Source organism: Mugil cephalus, chromosome 19, assembly GCF_022458985.1.
Source record: "Mugil cephalus isolate CIBA_MC_2020 chromosome 19, CIBA_Mcephalus_1.1, whole genome shotgun sequence".
NCBI lineage: Eukaryota > Metazoa > Chordata > Actinopteri > Mugiliformes > Mugilidae > Mugil > Mugil cephalus.
In genome coordinates, this window is record NC_061788.1 from 11,085,874 (window position 1) to 11,104,215 (window position 18,342).

The following is an 18,342-nucleotide window of genomic DNA, read 5'->3' on the forward strand; positions in this document are numbered from 1 at the left end:
ACTCTTCCTCCTGCACCTGCATTCACCTTGACCACATGCTGCTTTGGTGGCACACAGGAGCACCGCCTATGGTGTTATCAAAGTCATCAGCCCTCGGTTTATCCGCCGTAGAAACTCCTCACTAGATAACACTACACCCACACCCTCTTCAGCAAATCCGTAATCAATCCCATTATGGTATTCTTGTCCCGTTGTTAATTGAACTCATTCGTGGGCTGACAAAACAAACTGACATTTCCATTTTAGTGATCAAGCTGATGCCTTTATACGGAGCAATTGCCGAGTGCAACAGCAGAATAATTTGAAATTCATAAATCCCTCACCCACTGCACAGCACATGTAACACTTATTACTGAGTCCTTATTCATTCGAAAGGGCGTCTGCGAATTAACAACAGCTACGTTAGAATATTTGAGGTCGTTCTTCTACTGAATGGAATGAAAAAAGAAAAATGTAAAACAAACATGTGAGACGGGGTATGCTTTCAGTTTTGATGTATGAATCTCAGACAGAGCAACAGGTAACTGCAGAGGTTTAATAAAAACAGAGATATGACTCGGGTGTATGTTTTTAAGTTGGGATGGAGGAGGGGTAATGAGTCATCCTCATCCAACTGAGGTGAGAAAGTCATTCTACCATAGGAAAAAAAAAGGAGACTGCAAGGCCACTGCAGTTAAAGGGAGACATAACTAGACAATTGTACTAGAACAGAGCAAGGTGTCTGGCCTGGGTCATGACCTGAAAGCAGGAGTTTTGTTTTTAAAGTCAGTATGTATAGCTATAGCCATAAACAATTTGGGGACACCAAGGACAATTCAGACTGCAATTTTCTGGATGAGATGAAGAGGAAGGTTGAGTCGCGAGATGTGGCAGGCTGAGATCACTGCTCTGATGTGGCAGGCATGCACAGATGAACACGGCTCGGCCCGAGATGACACTTTACCAGGCTCCATGTGTCATATTGCTCCACTGTCAGGGAGTGTAAAGGTAGAGTTTTGCTAGTCTCCAAGCAGCAGGAAAAAGCTGTGTGATGTGAAGACACAGCTCCCCTGACTTAGTCTAAAAGGAGAACGGGGAGGCCCAATACTGAGCCCTGGGGAACCCCCATGTCTAAAAATACTGAGTTAAATGAAATAATAATTCCCACAGTGTAATAGATTACACTGTCGAATCAAAATAAAAAGTGGTGGGAGTTATAAAATTGAAATCTGTAAATTCCTTGTAATATTTGTAAGATGTGAGAATGATCCAGAAAACAGAAGTAAAACTGTAAATCTTGATACCCGATACGTTCACACATGCCAACTCAAACTGTTTCCAAGTTTTAGGTACTTTCTGTGAGCTGTGTCCATATAAGTTGTTGGCGATTACATCGACTCCATTCCTCATTTCAGAATTTCTACATTGTGTTATTTGATCTGGTCATAAACATTTTTTACAACTGTGTCATCAAATTCCCATTTGGTGGAACAGATGAACCACAAGTTATAAACATGCCTAAATATTGCCCATATGTGTCTTTGCGTGCGTCACAGTTTTGTTTCAAAAACAATAAATTACACATTTAATTTGAAAGCAGGGTCATTATTTGATCTTACTGAGAATGTCTTGGCCGGTGTGATGTGCCAGCTGACTGTGTGCCTGTATGCAGCCAGCTGTGACTAAGGCCTTGTTTATACCGGACACAAGTCAGACACATTTTTTAGCGATTCGTCTCTCAGACGAGCAACACCTTCATTTAAACCAGCGATGCCGTCTACGAGAGCTCTTCGCAGATTCATGGTCCACTGCCCTCACACAAAACACACACCTCACTGTGACCTGAAGCATGATCTGTTTAACACTTTTGATTACGTGTTTACCTACGGACTAGCACCTTATTAAGCATTTTAATTGGTCTTTTCGCACAGATATTTGGACATGTCATAGCAGGAAAAGCACATTACTGGCTCCATTGCTAAATGGATGGCTGCATTCCATTTAGGTGCACCAATGCCAGAGCTCTGGAACAGGACAGGCTGGCTCACTCTCACCGTTTACAGCAGGGGTCTTCAACGTTTTTCAGGCCAAGGACCCCTAAACTGATGAGAGATTAAGTAGGGACCCCCTACCTTATAAATGTGTTGTGTTCTATGTCTACCAAATATTCATTTTTTTTATTTCAAACATGTAACAGTATATATATATATATTTATATATGAAGTTAAAAGATAAAGTAAATAAAACAAAGTGATCCATTTTAGCCTCAGTAGTTGGCTGATGGGAGCGAGCTGCACTGTTAGCTTCTTTTCTGCTAATATTGCCTGAGCACTTCTGGATTTCACCTAGGGACTGAATAGGCTCTCAGCCAACTGTGGGGGAGGAGTCAGTGTGTAATATGCAGCCCTGTGATTGGCTCAGCAGTGATGGGGCGGGGCCTACTGTGTACAGGAAGTTCAAATCTAGCGTGGCGCTTTGTGTGAAACAGGGCGCTGTTAAGACAGCTCCTGTTTCGCTAAATGAGTGGAGCGTTGACTGAAAGATAACGTCTTCTGCCACCATTTATCCATTTAATAAAATATGTTGGATTCGTGTTAATGCATATATAAAGAAATTTTATAATATATATATATATATGTCTAATCAACCAAAGATTTTGTGACCCCCCTCTCCACGTACCCTCTAGGAGTTGCGGACCCAATGTTAAAGACCTTTAACATTGGTTTGTAGGTACATTTAAAATGGAACTGTGTTTTTCCAAAAAAACGATTAAAAGTTATTTTAACAGTAACTTTACATTTTGGTGACATGTACTCTCTTTAAATAAAATACAGGTCACTGTACCATTTCATAACTCAAACAATTGCTGTCGATCAATATATGCAACAGTTCCACTTTTAGACGCATGATGACATATCCCTCCTTGCAAACCATCATCTCATCATCATTCAGCAGTTACACACAAAGAGATGTGCGTGCTTGTGTAGCTGTGATGACAATACACACCGCAGACTGTTGTGTCTCTGTGGATCAGCTGGACGCTAGGTGATGCTTCTGTTGTGTAACCATAATGACCACATTGCGTATTCAGCCACCACGTTAACCTCTCCGCGCGCGCGCTTTTTACGTATGCACGCGTGTTTGTACATGACCGCCAGCGCGCATGAGAACAGGTGTGTGCGCTCATATTTATGACTCCGCGTCCAAAATATGTCACTTTTGTTCTCCGGCTGTGCTGGCAACACGCTGATGACTCAGCCCATTCAACACATTAATTCTGTTTCCTCGCAAACTGCGCTCAGCCCACACTGTGCTTTAATATGCTGCATACATTAACAGGGCCGGTGCCATCTGATTTTTAGAAAGCAAGTCTCCGCGAGTTGAACTTGATGCCTTAGTGCTTGTCATTGAACCAAAGACAATAGCAGAGAGTGCTGCAGTACAGCGAGGGAGAACAAGAGAGGTAACACTGGATCATAGCTGCACATGCTGCTGCCGCTGTCTCAAAGCCATGATTAATTCAGACGTAACCGCTGCTCAAAAGATTCATCACTTCGACACGTGCACATTCAACAGTTAGCCGCCATAATAAGTATTTTGTATTAGATTAGGGCTGAGGTTTTTGTGTTTCCTTTACTTGCATAAGCAATCCTTTTATTAAACAAATGCACCCGGGGAAGTCAGCCAAATCTGCTCCGTCACCTCAGATCAAATGGGCATCAAATGGGCCGCTCTGTGTCACTGGATTGTTAGCAGAGCAGACAGAGGAGGAGGTGTCTTCGCCTCGTTAATAGGATGAGCTTGTAGTAGAGGCCAAGCAAGAGCAAATAAAAAGGCTTATCTCCTGTTCCTGTGTAAATATGACCGTATTTGCTTGAATGATAACATCACTGCATCTCATGTTTCCACTGTTGGCACTGATAGCCTTAATGTGAAACCACCAAAGAGCGGCTGACTTAAACAGTGTGACGAAATCATTCTGGCCGCGCACCTCATCAAGTTCTTGGAAACAAAACATGAGAAAAAGAGGAAGAGGAGACTCTGGCCAACTGAATAAATTCAGCACATCATGAATCGGGTCAGTAGATATTTTATGTAGTGGCCAGGTCGGCTAGCACGCACAGAGAAATAAGAAACCGGCAAAGGTGAGAGAAGAGAAGGAAAAAGTCAGGCTGCTCTGTGTCAAACATTTCCATGGTGAACACATATTCGGATACGTAGCTCTTCAGAACTTGGTAAAAACACAGATATTCCCTTTGTTACAGCTGATTGTAATTTGGAGGGAATCCAGCTTGACTTTAATTAACAATTATCAACTCCTTTTCCCACCCAGTGTGCTATTTCCAGCGCTTAATAGGAATTATACAGAGAGAAGTAAAGAAGTCTTATCTTTATAATTGTAAGCAGAACTTGTGTGTGTGAAAGAGAGAGAGAGAGAACGTGCGAGCGTCTGTACATCTGTTGTATTGTACAGTAATCCTCCTCAAGAGCCTCTCCACACGAACACGAGCTCTCCACAACTGGACAGTGTCTGATAAATTAGAGGAAATGCTGATGCCATACCGAATCACATGAACTATCCAGTCCGGGGGTGAACAAATGACACAGTGAAAGACGAAACGGTGAATTTGAGAGCTAATGAATTAATGGGTTACATTGCAAAACACACACGGTTATGGCGGCGTAACTGAGCGTACTGACGGCTCAAACAGGAGGATTTGCCGCTTTTTCTGGTCTTAACGATATTATGCGTTTTTGATTTATGGACTCAGGAAGAGGCCGAGGGATGTTGATGAAATTTTGCGCGTTGCAGCAATTATAGGTGGAGCAATCTTTGCCGATGCAAAGTGGGCATGCTAATCTCAACTTTGAGGACACAAGCTAGGTGACAATTAACTGATAACGCAAACACAGAGTTTCCCGAAGGTTTACCTCACAGAAACACCGTCCACGACTTTGGTTCAAAGGCCAAACTCAAGAGCTAGTTCTGTCCGTACACTAGCAATATTTTTATGTTGTTTCACTCAGGAAACATTCAAGACTGGAAATAAAATTTTAAAAAAGCCTGGAACGTCTACTAGCAACCGATTGTCGGCTATAAGAGACTGACAGAGACTGATGTGTTTTGTAGATACAACCACAACCAGCAGACAACTTTCATAATACAATTAATGATTAGTTAAGTGGTAACAAAATACAAGGATCCACTTAAAGAGAGGCATAAAAGTCTTGTGCAGGATACCCATACCTCATAAAGAGACAATTAGTGACACAGCTGCAATAGGAGGAAATCAAAAGTTCAATTAAACGTAATTAAATAAGATTACTGCAAGTTTATTGGACCTCAGTGTGCTAATCAAATACTCCTATAATCAATATTTTAGTCCACCTCTTGTAAATTGGTTAGCTAATGCTAAATTTTCACACCACTAACAGCCACTACTCTGGCTGTGTGTGTTTGTGGTCGCTATATGTGTAACTGCTTATCTTCTAGAGGGTCAGCGGGGGCAAGAGACAGGGCACACTCCAAATCATTCTCGGAACGGTCCTATCACATCAGAGTTGTGTAGTACGAGTGCAGTTTGGATGTTTGAGGAAGCCCCGCGTTAGTGATGCAAACATAAGATGATTAAAATGTACCTTTCTCTATTACACGTGTTCACGCCGTAAAAAAAAAAACGGTTCTCTCCCCGGCAGCAGTAAGAACATCTGTCAAATACCTGCTACACTGCCTGAGAAAGCCTTTTCACATCACGTCAGCTCTAATAGGTGACTGAAGACTGGAATCCTCGCTACCGCTTCAACCTCTCCATCCAATATTCCCGTTTTTTTTCTTTTTCCCTCCTGACTGTTGCTCTGCTAAACCAAACCCGATATAATCCCTCTCCTGTTTCCTCCTCTCCCCGTCTTCCCGAGGCTTAGTCGATACGTTAGACTTCTACACACGTGCGCGGCCAGATAATGCAAATGTTTCTATAAATAGGGACAATAGTGCTGACAGTGGCGCTCCCTCCCGAGTGAGATATCTCAGTGTAATTTTCACACGCGCACACACACACACACACAGCAAATACTCGCAAGAAAAATCTACTCCATTGCTGCGTGCTTCATCATAGTGATAGTCCTGAAGCAGCATATAAACACTTGAGTTGCAAAGCAAACACATTTCAGATATGTGCTATATGAGGCTCAAAAAATAGGACTGCGCCAAACAAAACAGATCAATGTGCCCTACACGTCCTGAACAAACAGCGCGCGGCTCAAATGCGCAGCAGACTGAACAGCTCGAATCTACATAATACTGAACTCTGCTATACGTTAGCTCATGTATAATGCATGAGTGTTATCCTGGAATATAAAAGTCGAGTTTATTTGGCACTCGAGCGGCACCGATTCATGTTGTACATCTACATATCCGCTAAATGACTGCGTTCCGTGTGATAATACCCGTCTATTTAATCCAGCGCAGCATAATGAAAAGCAAGCATAAGGCGATACGATCTCCACAGGCTTCGAAGATAAACTTTCAGAGCACAACAGCAGCTGAGGTGATGGCTGACCAGATTAAGAAAAAAATAATAACAATTGAGATGAACGGAAAGGGAGCCTCTCACCTTCCAGCTCCTGATGAATCACATCGGAGAGGTTGGGCTGTTCGCCCCACCAGAAGATCCACAGCTCTTTGCCATCGGGCTTGATTTTGCGCCGCCACACGCAGAGAAGGTTGGCCTGCACGCAGCGCATGAAGCTACGAAGGACCGGGTCGTCCTGAGCCGGGGCGGAGATCACGGGCCCGTACTCGCCGCCGCCGTGGAAGCTGTAGCAACGCCATTTAATGCCCGTCAACTCCGCCTGGAAAAGAGGGAAGAATAATGATTAAAGCATCGCAGCAGTAAACAGCCCATTAAACAGCCTTCAATTAGCACTTGTTAGGCATCGTTATTATGTGGAGTCACTAATAAAGTCATTTAAGTCCAAACATGGTTAAACACAATGTAAATGTTGAAGCAATTTGTTGATTTGCTGAGAATTGAGACAGCAGAAATCGAACCTGCAATTATTTTAACAACTGCGTAATAGTTTGATTAACTTTACGAGCAAAATTACTCTGCGTTCTCGAGTTGAAGCTTCACCAGAGTCGGAGGATTTGCCGTTTTTCTGCATTTTACATCGTTGCATTGAATATCCTGGCCAGCTGGGAATTTAACTGGCTCGCAATTTTGTTTTTTATGTAGGAAAGATGTGAGTTGCAAAAAAAAAAAAAAAAAAAAAAAAAAACAAGGGTCGATGAGGAAGCATGTTCTTGCATTTCACCAGAAGTAATACAGTTATGTGGGATTTTTAACAATGCACAGTCACCTCTAAGGATGTGGTTGCAGCGTGAATTATGTTGCCTAAAGTGCAGACACATATTGCGTTTCACATGAATGGGTTCATCATGCAGCTTAATCAATAACTGCTCAGGCGCCGTCAAATTACGTTGTATTTTCCATAAACGCTGTTTACACAGCTATTATAGTTGTGTAAATGCTCATTCAACGTCTCCCTGTTGTGCTGTTCTAGCCTTATTTAACCAATACCTTTGCTCGCTGCTGCTGTAAAGGTGTAATAACATCTGTGTAACTATTGATGGAGAGAGGAGCTGTAGAATGAATCATAAAGAATGGCCTTGAGTGAAACCCATGAATGAGGTACTACAGGAGAGCCTGCACTGAAATACACAGCTAAGGCGAGACTTAGAGAGGCACGAAAAAAGGAAATAGTGCAGAGGTCAATGGCTGGAGTCTGGCCCAGCAACTCGCATCTTCTCAATTTAATCTAACGAGAGGATAGGTGTTGACGTTGCATACTGCTGACTTGGGCGCGGAGAACACTCGGGCAGCTTGTGACGAGCCAGAAAAAGACCCCGCACCTCAAATGTTACAGGTGTAGAAACACCAGCAACCCTGTGACGCGCATATATGCTTTGGAAACTTTGTGTCTTTGTGTTTGCATTTGCGCATGAATGAGCCCGAGCGGGCAGAGGCATTGTCGAACAGGACAGAGATTTGGCAGGCTGGGGGGGAGGGGGGGGGGGTGAGGGTGGGAGGGGAGAAATCTCTCGCTGCCCTCCTCTCCTCCCCCGTGTTCACCCAGCTGTGAGGATCATGTTTGGCACACTGGCCCCGGCACCAAGCCATCCAAGACCAACGGAGAGGAGAAGAAAAACACAAAAACACTGACCCACTTTAACACGGCGACAGGTAGAAAGGGGCCAGCTCAAAGGAAATTAAAGCCTGGAGTGGCTTAGAGTGATGAAGAAAAGGAAGCTCCACAGCTTTGATGGCTGAGAGAGAGGGAGAGGACGCCTGTGTGTGCGCGCAAACACAGCAGGTACTGTATTTGTCCGAATCGGCCGTGTATGCGAGGCAATCGGTGTGTGCGCTCTACAACATATCAACATATCCACATCATCTTTTGCTACAGATACAGATCTGCTCACAGTGAACACTGCGGCATCTTAAACGCGAGTGCGCTCGCTTCATGTGCGCATATGCACATGGCGCTCGCCGACACCCCAACTGCAGAACGCACGCATGATTACAAGTCCGTCCTGTAATGACAGTGTATGTAATGGAAGATATAAACATTGGCGCTGCGATAAGCCAAGCCCTAAAATTAGCCATGACAAGGTCAAGGATGCTGTTTGTCCCAAAGCAAAGAGGAAGACATCTGCTTGCACTGCCTCGTCACTCCCAGTCAATGTCAAAAGTTCCTCCGCCGTTCGCCGCAGCTGTCTGCTGCTACTGAATCGGGAGCGAAGATGAGGGGAAGCGAAATGTCAGAAAATATACTCGACAATGAAAGCAAACGAGTTGTTTGGTAAAGCAAAACATGATCTCTTGTGAGCTGACTGTTAAATGGTCCCCTCCAGACATGTTTGAAGAAAAATACTCAGCGCAGGAATTTGAGTCTGGTGTATTTATTTTACCAGAAGAAAAAGCATCTAGAGCCATGCTAGCAGCTCTGCAGAGCCGCGTTGAGCTAAATTCTAACACAAGCAAGTTATGCTCACAGCAACAGTGTTGGGATGCTTCAATAACGGTCATAATTTTTACTGCTTTTATCATCTTAGTTTAGTGTGCTAGCATGCTAACACTTGCTATGTAGCAGTACATACAGGGTAGAGGCGAGACTGATGGTAATATTAATCATTTCTTTACGAATATTTAGTCATTTAGCCGTTATCCAAAAACAACTGTTGGGACATTTTGCTGAAAGCCACCTAATTCAATGATGTGTCGCCAGAGGAAGTCATTACGTCAGATGCCGTATCCTTAGTTTAGTGTGGTAACATGCTAACATTTGCCACTCAGCACTAAATACAGGGTAGAGGTGAGACTGATGGTAATATTAATGTTTTGTTTGCGAGTATTTAGTCGTGTAGTTGTTATCCAAATACAATTATTGAGACATTTCGCTGAAAGCCACAAATGATGTGGTGCACTAAATACAGGGGAAGAGGCGAGACTTCTGGTAATATTAATCATTTTTAGCAAGTCATTGGAAGCCACAAAACACTATCTTATGATAACAGAAGAAGTCATTGAATCATTAAAGCTAGTAGGATTCATCCTGTGGAGATCCTGAAAGCGTGTGCTCAATTTCATGGCAATCTATCCAATAATAATTGTCGCCACATTTCACAGAAAGCCACAAATTTCAGTTGTGTGGCAGCAGAAGGAGCGAATCACCACAGTCAGAAGGATTTATTCTCCGCGGACCATGACAGTGTGTGTTCAAATCACGGCAATAATAATTGTTGAGACGTATCATATCACAAAAAAATAATATATTCATTCCCATGACTACAGGTCATCAGCTCACCAAAGTGTGTAGGATTTATTCTCTGGTCACCATGACACAGTGTGCTCAACGTTAAGCAATCTATCCAATAATAATTGCTGAGATGTGCCGCTGTCGTTGCATTTTGTGGTAAAAGAGGAAGTTGTTACATGACCAAAGTCAGAGGGATTTATGCTCTGGTGAACGCGTGTGGAGAATTTCACAGCAGTTCAATCAATGAATGCTGAGACATTCCAAAGCCACATTTCAAAATCCTCAAACGTCTCTTTCCTGCTCCTAAAAATAAAAGAAGATAAAGTTACAAATCTCTGAATATGACTGCTTTTTTATGGGCATAATACCAATACTTAGCTACTTCAAACAAGAACGCCTGTTGTCAGTGTGCGTGGGTCTCAAGTTTCCACATCACACTTGTGCAATTTGCATACCGGAGCAAGATCAAACATTCAAGTAACAATTACTACAACGGTGCACAAACACAGGTGCCGAGCGCTTGTTGGCCGCGTGGAAACCACAGACCTAACACCCTGCTGAACTCCTGCAAAGGATTAGCTGTGGCACAGTCGCGGGAAGAGGAGCAGAGCTGCAGTTAGAGGCTCGCAGGCATTTCCAAGCACATGCCTGCGCACTAACGCTGTCGCACGCACGGCAGCTGTGATGATGTGCAGGCCAGAAGTGCTCAGGAACCCTGACGCGCATTAGGGAGGCAGACGTGTTTTCCAGCTGATGTCCGGTTATTTTTCGGCAAAACGACAGCTAAGGTCTGCTCGTCTGTCTGCGCCGCACTTGAGAAGTCGTGTGTCGACGCGCTTCTCACGACTTCTCAAGACTTCCGGGGTCGGTAACACCAGCGTTAACAAACAGCACATTCGCGTTCGCGTGAATAAATTGCCACTTGTAACACATAAGAGAAAACCCGTCAAGCGTGCGAAGTCAGCCGACATCGCGGCGAAGGGCGGGAACAAAGTGAACGCTGAGCTATTATCTCTGCAACTTCAGCGACAAATCAGTCCGGAAACATGTTGCGCGAAGACACACAACCTTTAATCATTTAGGTGGTAATTTTATCGGGGGAAAACGGACGTTGAAATGTAGAGTTTGATCTTTGAACAGATTAATCAATAAGAAAATTGATAATTAACACAGTGGCTTAAGTATTTAGATGCTAAATGAGGCAAAAAAAAAATGGAATGGATTAGGAAATTCGGATTTCACTATCGCCAATCAGGCCAAAGCCCTTTTGTGCCATCAGCGGTTCTGACGGTGCGTGTGTTTGCGGGGTGGGGAGAACTGTCAGTCTGTCAGAACGGTAAACATCCAGCGTAAGCAGCAAATTCCTCTCCATCCTTCAAGGTGCGAAAGAGCAAATCAAAGATTATTCCAGGCAGCGCTCGCCGTCTCTTTTAAACACTACCGCAGGGGCACAAAGAGGCAAAGGGGTCAAGGGAAAAAAAAAAAAAAAAGGCGGGCGGATTTTGTTTCACCGTCAATAAAACCTACACTCCTCCAAAGCCCCTTGTTCTGCAGGTTGGCTCGGTTCAATTTCTGATTGAGTGCAGGACCAAAAACAAGAGCTTTTCCTTCAATTGCTAAGACGGACCAAAGCTCTGACCTTACTCTCACCTCTATTATCTTTCTCGTCTCCACTCGCTCTCTCATCTCTCTGCCCTCTCTCACTGTCACAAATACAGCCAGGAGTATCTCACACTCTCTTTTTTGGCTTTTATATATATATATATATATATATATATATATATATATATATACACACACACACACACACACCTCTCTTTATGTCTTTTTGTGAAGTAAACAGAAGAGATAACAGATAATGAAATGTTTCCAGTATCTTTTCAGGTGAGCGCAGAAGATTGCACTCCATTCATAATATTCTGTTAACTCTTTACCCGACAGAACTGAAAGCACTGAAATCTTTCAAGTCGTCTTTTCTCATTCCATGCAATTTTGGACGTCTGAAACATCTAAACTCCAAAGCAGAGAGCTGAGGAGGCAGTGTTGGAAGACAGAGTCCGAGGTCAGCCTCAGTCCACCAGGCATGTGCTTGCAATCAAAAGAAAATATGGAAGTCAGTGCTTTAATCTTCTGCATTCACTGCGCTATCAGTGAGCAGAGAGAGTAAAGTGTAAACCATGTGACTTCAATAGAAAAGGTTTCTGTTTCTAGAAATGTCTGTCACACTGGAACACAGCGATGCGTTCTGTGCATCGCTTTAAAGATCTCCCGACGGCGAGGGCGCCGCCGTGGCCCGAGTGACGAGGCCGAGAGGAAAACACGCACGACGAAAAGCTTCTCCAGTCAGAAAATATTCTGGAACCTCTTGTGTTTTTTCCTCTCATAAAGTTGTGAATGGCCCTCTTGAACTTCCCAACATGCACCTAAACGCGTGTTTACGCAGCGCTTCTGGGAAGGAAAGAGCACCGAGACGGAGAGAGAGAGAGAGGCGTGTACTCGCAACAGCATTCAAACACGCAGAGCAGAGCAGAGCAGAGCAGAGCAGAGCGCATACTTTCACTTTCATCACAGATGGCGGTTAATATAAGAATTAAGGGCACCGAGCTGCCAAAAAAAGACGACCTTTCAAAATGCAACAGAGAAAAAATACATGCAAATAACATGCAATGATACACACCGATCGGCCACAACATTAAAACGGCAAACACCTGTGGCGTCTTGTAACAGTACGAGCAATACAAACAGTGTTCTGCTGAGAAACCTTTGGATCTGGCATTCATCCGAAGCAGGGTGCAGCCTCACACAGGCACGCGCATGAAAACAGTTTAGGAACAACTCAAAAACATGGAAAACAGCTCAAGGCGTAGACCTGGCCTCTAAATTCACTAGACCCCGAAGTGATCAACTATCGGTGGGATGCACTGAAACAAGCCAGAACTCACAGGACCCGAAAGAAACCACAGGACACCCTAAGAAGACCCATGTCTATATACTGGAGACCTACACAATATTAAGAAGGCGGTCATAATGTTATGCCTGATCGGTGTACACTACCATTCAAAAGTTTGGACACACTTCCTCGTTGAGTAGAATGAGAAGTGTAGAAGTGTACGTGCGAACATTATTAAGGATCTTTTTTTTTTCTACCAGGTTTTCCTGCAGCTGACCGTTGGAGCGTCCATCTCAGCGGATAGACGCTCCGTCAAAGCCGACGGTAAGCATTTAGAGAACCTCCGAGAGAGACGCTTCTTCTTTAAGAATCTCACGACAGCGCGAGAGCCTCGCAGTCTGATAGTCTGACAAAGAAGGCACTCTAGGCAATTGAGAGACAGCTTGCATCAGCAGTTTTACCTCCTTTGGCACATGCAAAACGCTACCTCTGTCAGAGTGGCACGGCTCTCTCATCAACGTCAAATCTGGTTAGGCACTTGACAAGCTGCCAATATTTTGGGGTGTGTTCAGATCTCTTGCGATGCCTGGGAGTCCTTAGATAAGACCTGTTGTCTTTATCAGGCGCACACAAAGGTATCCATCTCTCTTTGATTCAATGTCAAAGGACGGGGGAAATGCAATTATCTCCAGCAGACAACCTCTCTATCGTTCATTCAATAACTCTTTACACATTTTTTACCATATATATATATATATATATATATATATATATATAGACATGTAGATATATAGAGCCTTTGTCGTGATTCAAATGCCCACATGTAATTTTATCTCACCGTTATAAACCACGCTTTCAAATCAGCGACAATAAAAGCGCACAATAAAAATAGTTAACTAGAAGGACACTTTTCTTGTGAAGGAGCCTCAGGAATTATAATAGTTAACTGCATTTATAAAAGAAGAGAACAGCCACTTGGGCATTTTTTTGACAGCTGATCGGTTAATAGCAGACGGTAACCAGACAAGACCTTTTAGAGTGCGAAAGTCTACTCACGGCAATCGCAGCGTGAAATCGGTGGAGAAGGTGAAATACCGGCTGTTTGTTAAAACTGGATTTTATTTGCTCCTCCGGTGCATTTCTGACGGGGCAGCTGCCCAGGGATCCAACCACGCTCGCCTGTTGCCACAGCAACCGTGGTGTCACACAAAATAACAGGATTGGAAATCTTACAACTTTAATGACACGATTTTCCTCGAACGCATCCGAGGTGACGCACCGGGGCGGTAAATAGCGCGCGGGATAAACATAAACAAAGACCACGTAAGTGAAGCGGGAGGCTGCGGCACCGAGTCAACACGGAAGAAGTCACCAGTTAGAAGAGCCGGGGGCAGAAATCAGAACAGGCAACGACTCCCCCTTCATCAATTAACCCACTAAAATCAAATTAACCCACAAGGAGTCGTACTCCCCTCTGGCATTTTTCAACACAAATGAAGAGCGATGCACATTACTGCACTTGTGAGGGAGCGAGAGCGACGCCAAAGCACCAAACAGGTGTAGAAATAAGGCCTCTGGGGCCGCAGACACTAAACAGATGCCTTTCCTCTGCCTCCTGCCACCACCTTTACAAGTCCCTGCAAAACAAGGGGACCGTCATTTGATCTGTGTTCCGCTGCAGCATCCAGCCCTGGGAGGTGAGCAAGCCAAGCGACCTAATTAGAGCAGCGAGAGTCCCCTGGGCTGAGTGACGGATAGACCTGCCAATCACGGCGCGGAGAGCCTCCATCAAGCCGTGACTTCTCACCTGACACAAAGGGAGGCAGGAGTAGGACGAACGGCGCACGCGAGACCAGTGAGGACGGCGGGGCTTTGTGTACAAGTGGCGCTGGCCACATCTGAGGGACGAGATCCCCGGCCATTTGCCAAATACAATAACACAAAGCTGCAGCGTCAGGCTGCTTTTAAGGCATTAAGGGACAGGCTAAAGCAGCAGTCCTGCTCAGCCTAAATTATTAACATGCAAATAAATAAACCAGTCGCTGCTTTACTAGTGTCTCTGGCGTAACTTAATTAACTGTGACAAGCCACGGGGAGGGAGAGACGAGGGAAAGACAAAGACAGAAAACTGAGAATCACAAAGACGAAGAACAACAGAGGACGGAGAGGGAAGGAGAGAGTAAAAACAGTCGCTAGGCAACATACAACATCTGTAGGAATTCAGGAAGGTGTTCAAGTTTTGATATATCTGTCTCCAGGGTTACAGCGGGAATCTAACGTTTCATGCACTTCTTTACTGTACTCTGAAAAATCACAAAGGGGCCACGGTGTGCGTCCGCACGTGCACGCCGCCTCCGCCGAGCAGAGCCACGCCTCCGTCTGCTCCCTTGCAGCTGGAATTTCGCGGGCGCAATTTGGCTTAAAAATCACTGCCGTATAGGATTACTCGCCGATGTTTCTGTAGCGAGAGCATGATTTAAATTGTATTAAAAAATTATTCAGCGCCATAATTGTACAATTAGCACCGCATGGAGGCTTCTGAAATGGCTACAAGTAGTTAATAGTCTGATTGTTCCTGAAATTGGGCAAATGGAGGATAAGCGGTATGAAAAATATCTCATTTGGCCTGTAATTTCCTGCATTGATTTTTTCCACGGGGATGCTATCAGATAAAATGACAACCCAGCGCAAGTCGGCACGACTTTTTTTTTTCTTCCTTGTTTCGTTACGCACTGAATAAACAAAATAGAAAGAGGAAAACCTGGAAAGCGAGAAAGTGCGTTCGTAGGTGTGAGAGAAGGACACAGACAGGGCTGTGCCACTGGCTTCTCCGCAGGTCACACCTGAACAGGTTTCAACCTGCAACTCACCTGGCTGCTGTCTGTAATCTGCTGTTTGCTTACGAAGTGGGAGTGGCAGACAATCAGAGCTTTAACGCTAAAAGTCAAAAAAACACGCACGCAAACTCGCGTAATCCCGCTCAATTCCTCCTCTTGTGTCCATTCACCCTTTACAACAGAGATACAATGGCGCCGTGGCATGTTCGCGTCTTTGCCAGGACCGCCCTGCCTAAACGCCTCGTCCTACGGTTCCAGTCTCACTCAGTCATGTCTGGTGAATACCGGTAAAAAACCTTTTGTGCCTCCCCATTGTGCTGCGATGTCCATTTATTCAACAAAGCGAGCCAGGACTGAAATTGAGCTGTACAAATTGTCATTAGCATCCGAAAAATCATGAGTGTCTGCCTAATTCAAGATGAGAGAGAGCGCCGTTTGGCAGAGGAGCGACAATCAATGCACCACAAACGGCGGTGAATCAACAGTCTGCACATAATGTGTTTGTTCTCATCAAGTACCCCTCTGATTGGTCACAGATAATCTCTCAATGGAACATGAACACATGATAATTAGAATTTGCAACAGCACAGCGGACAACATTAATGTTTTCCCCCCTCTCTCTCCTCCCTCTTGTTTTGCAGCTCTTTAACCTAAGTGTGGCTCTAACTGCAACTGAATCCCAGCCAACCATGATATTGGCAAAGCTGTCTGGCCAGCAGAAAATATTTGCCCAGTTACAAGCAGGGCAGTGTCTCCCTTTAAAGAAATTCTCTTTGTCAGTGCGCCCGTCATCAGGTGAGGAGACTGCACAAAGCCGAGGACTCCCGTGTGACGGTGGTGAGCCCCGCGGCACCGCAAAACGCAAGCTGCTGCTTGAAACGGATCAAACCACCAGGCAACGGTCAGAATCTGGGTTCAATTCAGGGATAGTGTGGCAACAAACATCTGATAATTAGAGATTGTAATTATATTATTAGGGGGGAAATGTATCTGGGGCAGGAGGAGTGTCTCCGCTGAGGATAACTGGAGTAAAACTAGATTCTATTATGGAGGGAAGTAGCTAAAAACACCGATCAGACATAACATCATGACCACCTTGTTAATACTGTGCAGGTCTCCTTTGTGCCTCGAAAACAGTTGTGACTCATCAGAGAATGGACGTGGACCTTACGAGGGTTGAAGGGGGGTTGGATAAGGTTTGTCGTAGTGCATCCCACAGATATTTATCAGTTTGGGATCTAGTGAATTTAGAGGCCAGGTCGTTTTTTGAGTTGTTCCTAAACCGTTTTCTGTGTGTGTGTATCTGTGTCAGGCTGCATCCTGCTGGTGATGACAGCTGCCATCGAGGAGTGTCATTGCTATGGGATGGGGGTGTCTGGTCTGGTCTAGGTGGGTGGTGCATGTCTAAGTGTGTTGTCATAAGATGGTCAACGTTATTCACTTCTCCTGTTAGTGGTTATAATGTTGTGGCCGATCGGTTCACATTCATTGATGTACTAAAATTGAGACACGATTTTTTTCTTACTATTTTTTAAAAATGAATAACTGCAAGGTCTATCCATTTAAAGGAGACATTCATAAACAGATAATTCTTATTCGAGTATGTACAACAACAAACGGCGAGTAGTTTGGGTTTTGCATATTTCCGTGATAATGCAGCATGAAAAACGCAGCAGCAGCAGCAGCAGCAGCGATACTCTGATGGTTATTAATACGTGTCTCTCTAAAAGCCTACCGGTCTCTATGCCAGCTAACTAGCTAACTTTCCAGCTATCACAGGCACTTGATGGCACCAGCTACTGCCCATTCCTGCCAATCCTCCTTTCCCACTCAGCCTTCTGTCGCCCTGCACACATGCAGGAACACCAGCGGGCGCTAAGAATAGAACACAGCTGGCACTGCGGGGCTTACATATTTCACACTCAAGCCACCGTGCTCCAAAATACTCCTGCCCCATCCTGTCCCATTTCCAGGTCCTAGGACCAGCGGTGGTTCCCTCCCTCCCTCTCTCCCCCGTCTGTCTTTGAACCGTTCTTCACCTCCGTGGCAGATCTCTGACAAGCCTGCTGCTCAGATAAGATCCATGGCTACACTCGGGAGAATTTACTAGAAAAGAGACGTGCAAAAAAAAACAGAAGTATGAGAGTGGAGATCCCCATCTTCCTGTTTCCAACTTATTCTCCACCCTGTTTTTTTCATGACGAGCTCATTCACAGCCCCATTTTGCAACAGACTCGTAGGTCTGCGTTTCTGACACACGCGCACAGGACGTCATGTTCGGATGAGTCCCATTGTGATGACAAGGGATTCCCACAGCAGCGACAGGGGAAGATTAGTGGGAGGTGCCACACACAGGCTCTAGGTGAAGCCAGCAGTAGCTGTCTAAAACGAACGCGAGCGGAGCCAAGAGCCCAGGTTGGGCGTAGGGGGTGGACTCTTTAACGAGGAGCAACCAGATGGAGATGCTCCATAGGGCATGCAGCAGAAGACTGAGAGGCTGCCTTGGAAGCCTGGACCGATCTTCTCCTTGACGCTGCCATAGCTTCGCTGTCGTCCTTAAATATCTTAATACAATCGGCTGCGAGGGAGCTGCCAAGTACCAGTAGATGACACTTAACGCCCGCGTTCAAAAACCTGTTTTCTCCGATTCTTCTGATCCGATAGCTCCTCGTTTAAAGAGGGTCATGTCACAGCGATTCTCGGTGAAGATAGTTCCTAATAGATTTTCTATTTAACGTCACATGTGTGCTTATTCATAAACACTGCCAAGCTTTTGGTTTCTCTTTCCTTTCAAAGAAAACGTGGCTAATTAGCCAG

The 18,342-nt window shown here is 44.8% G+C and overlaps 1 protein-coding gene across 3 annotated transcripts in view; it reads right to left on the reverse strand.

Moving 5' to 3' along the window:
- Nucleotides 1-18,342, reverse strand: part of LOC124996498 (mediator of RNA polymerase II transcription subunit 13-like) — a 72,944-nt gene that overhangs the window by 49,149 nt on the left and 5,453 nt on the right. For all 3 annotated transcript variants that reach the window (XM_047569582.1, XM_047569581.1, XM_047569579.1), the window contains one exon: nt 6,594-6,831. In XM_047569582.1, the coding sequence (XP_047425538.1) occupies nt 6,594-6,831 (238 nt within the window). The remainder of the gene's footprint in view (nt 1-6,593; nt 6,832-18,342) is intronic.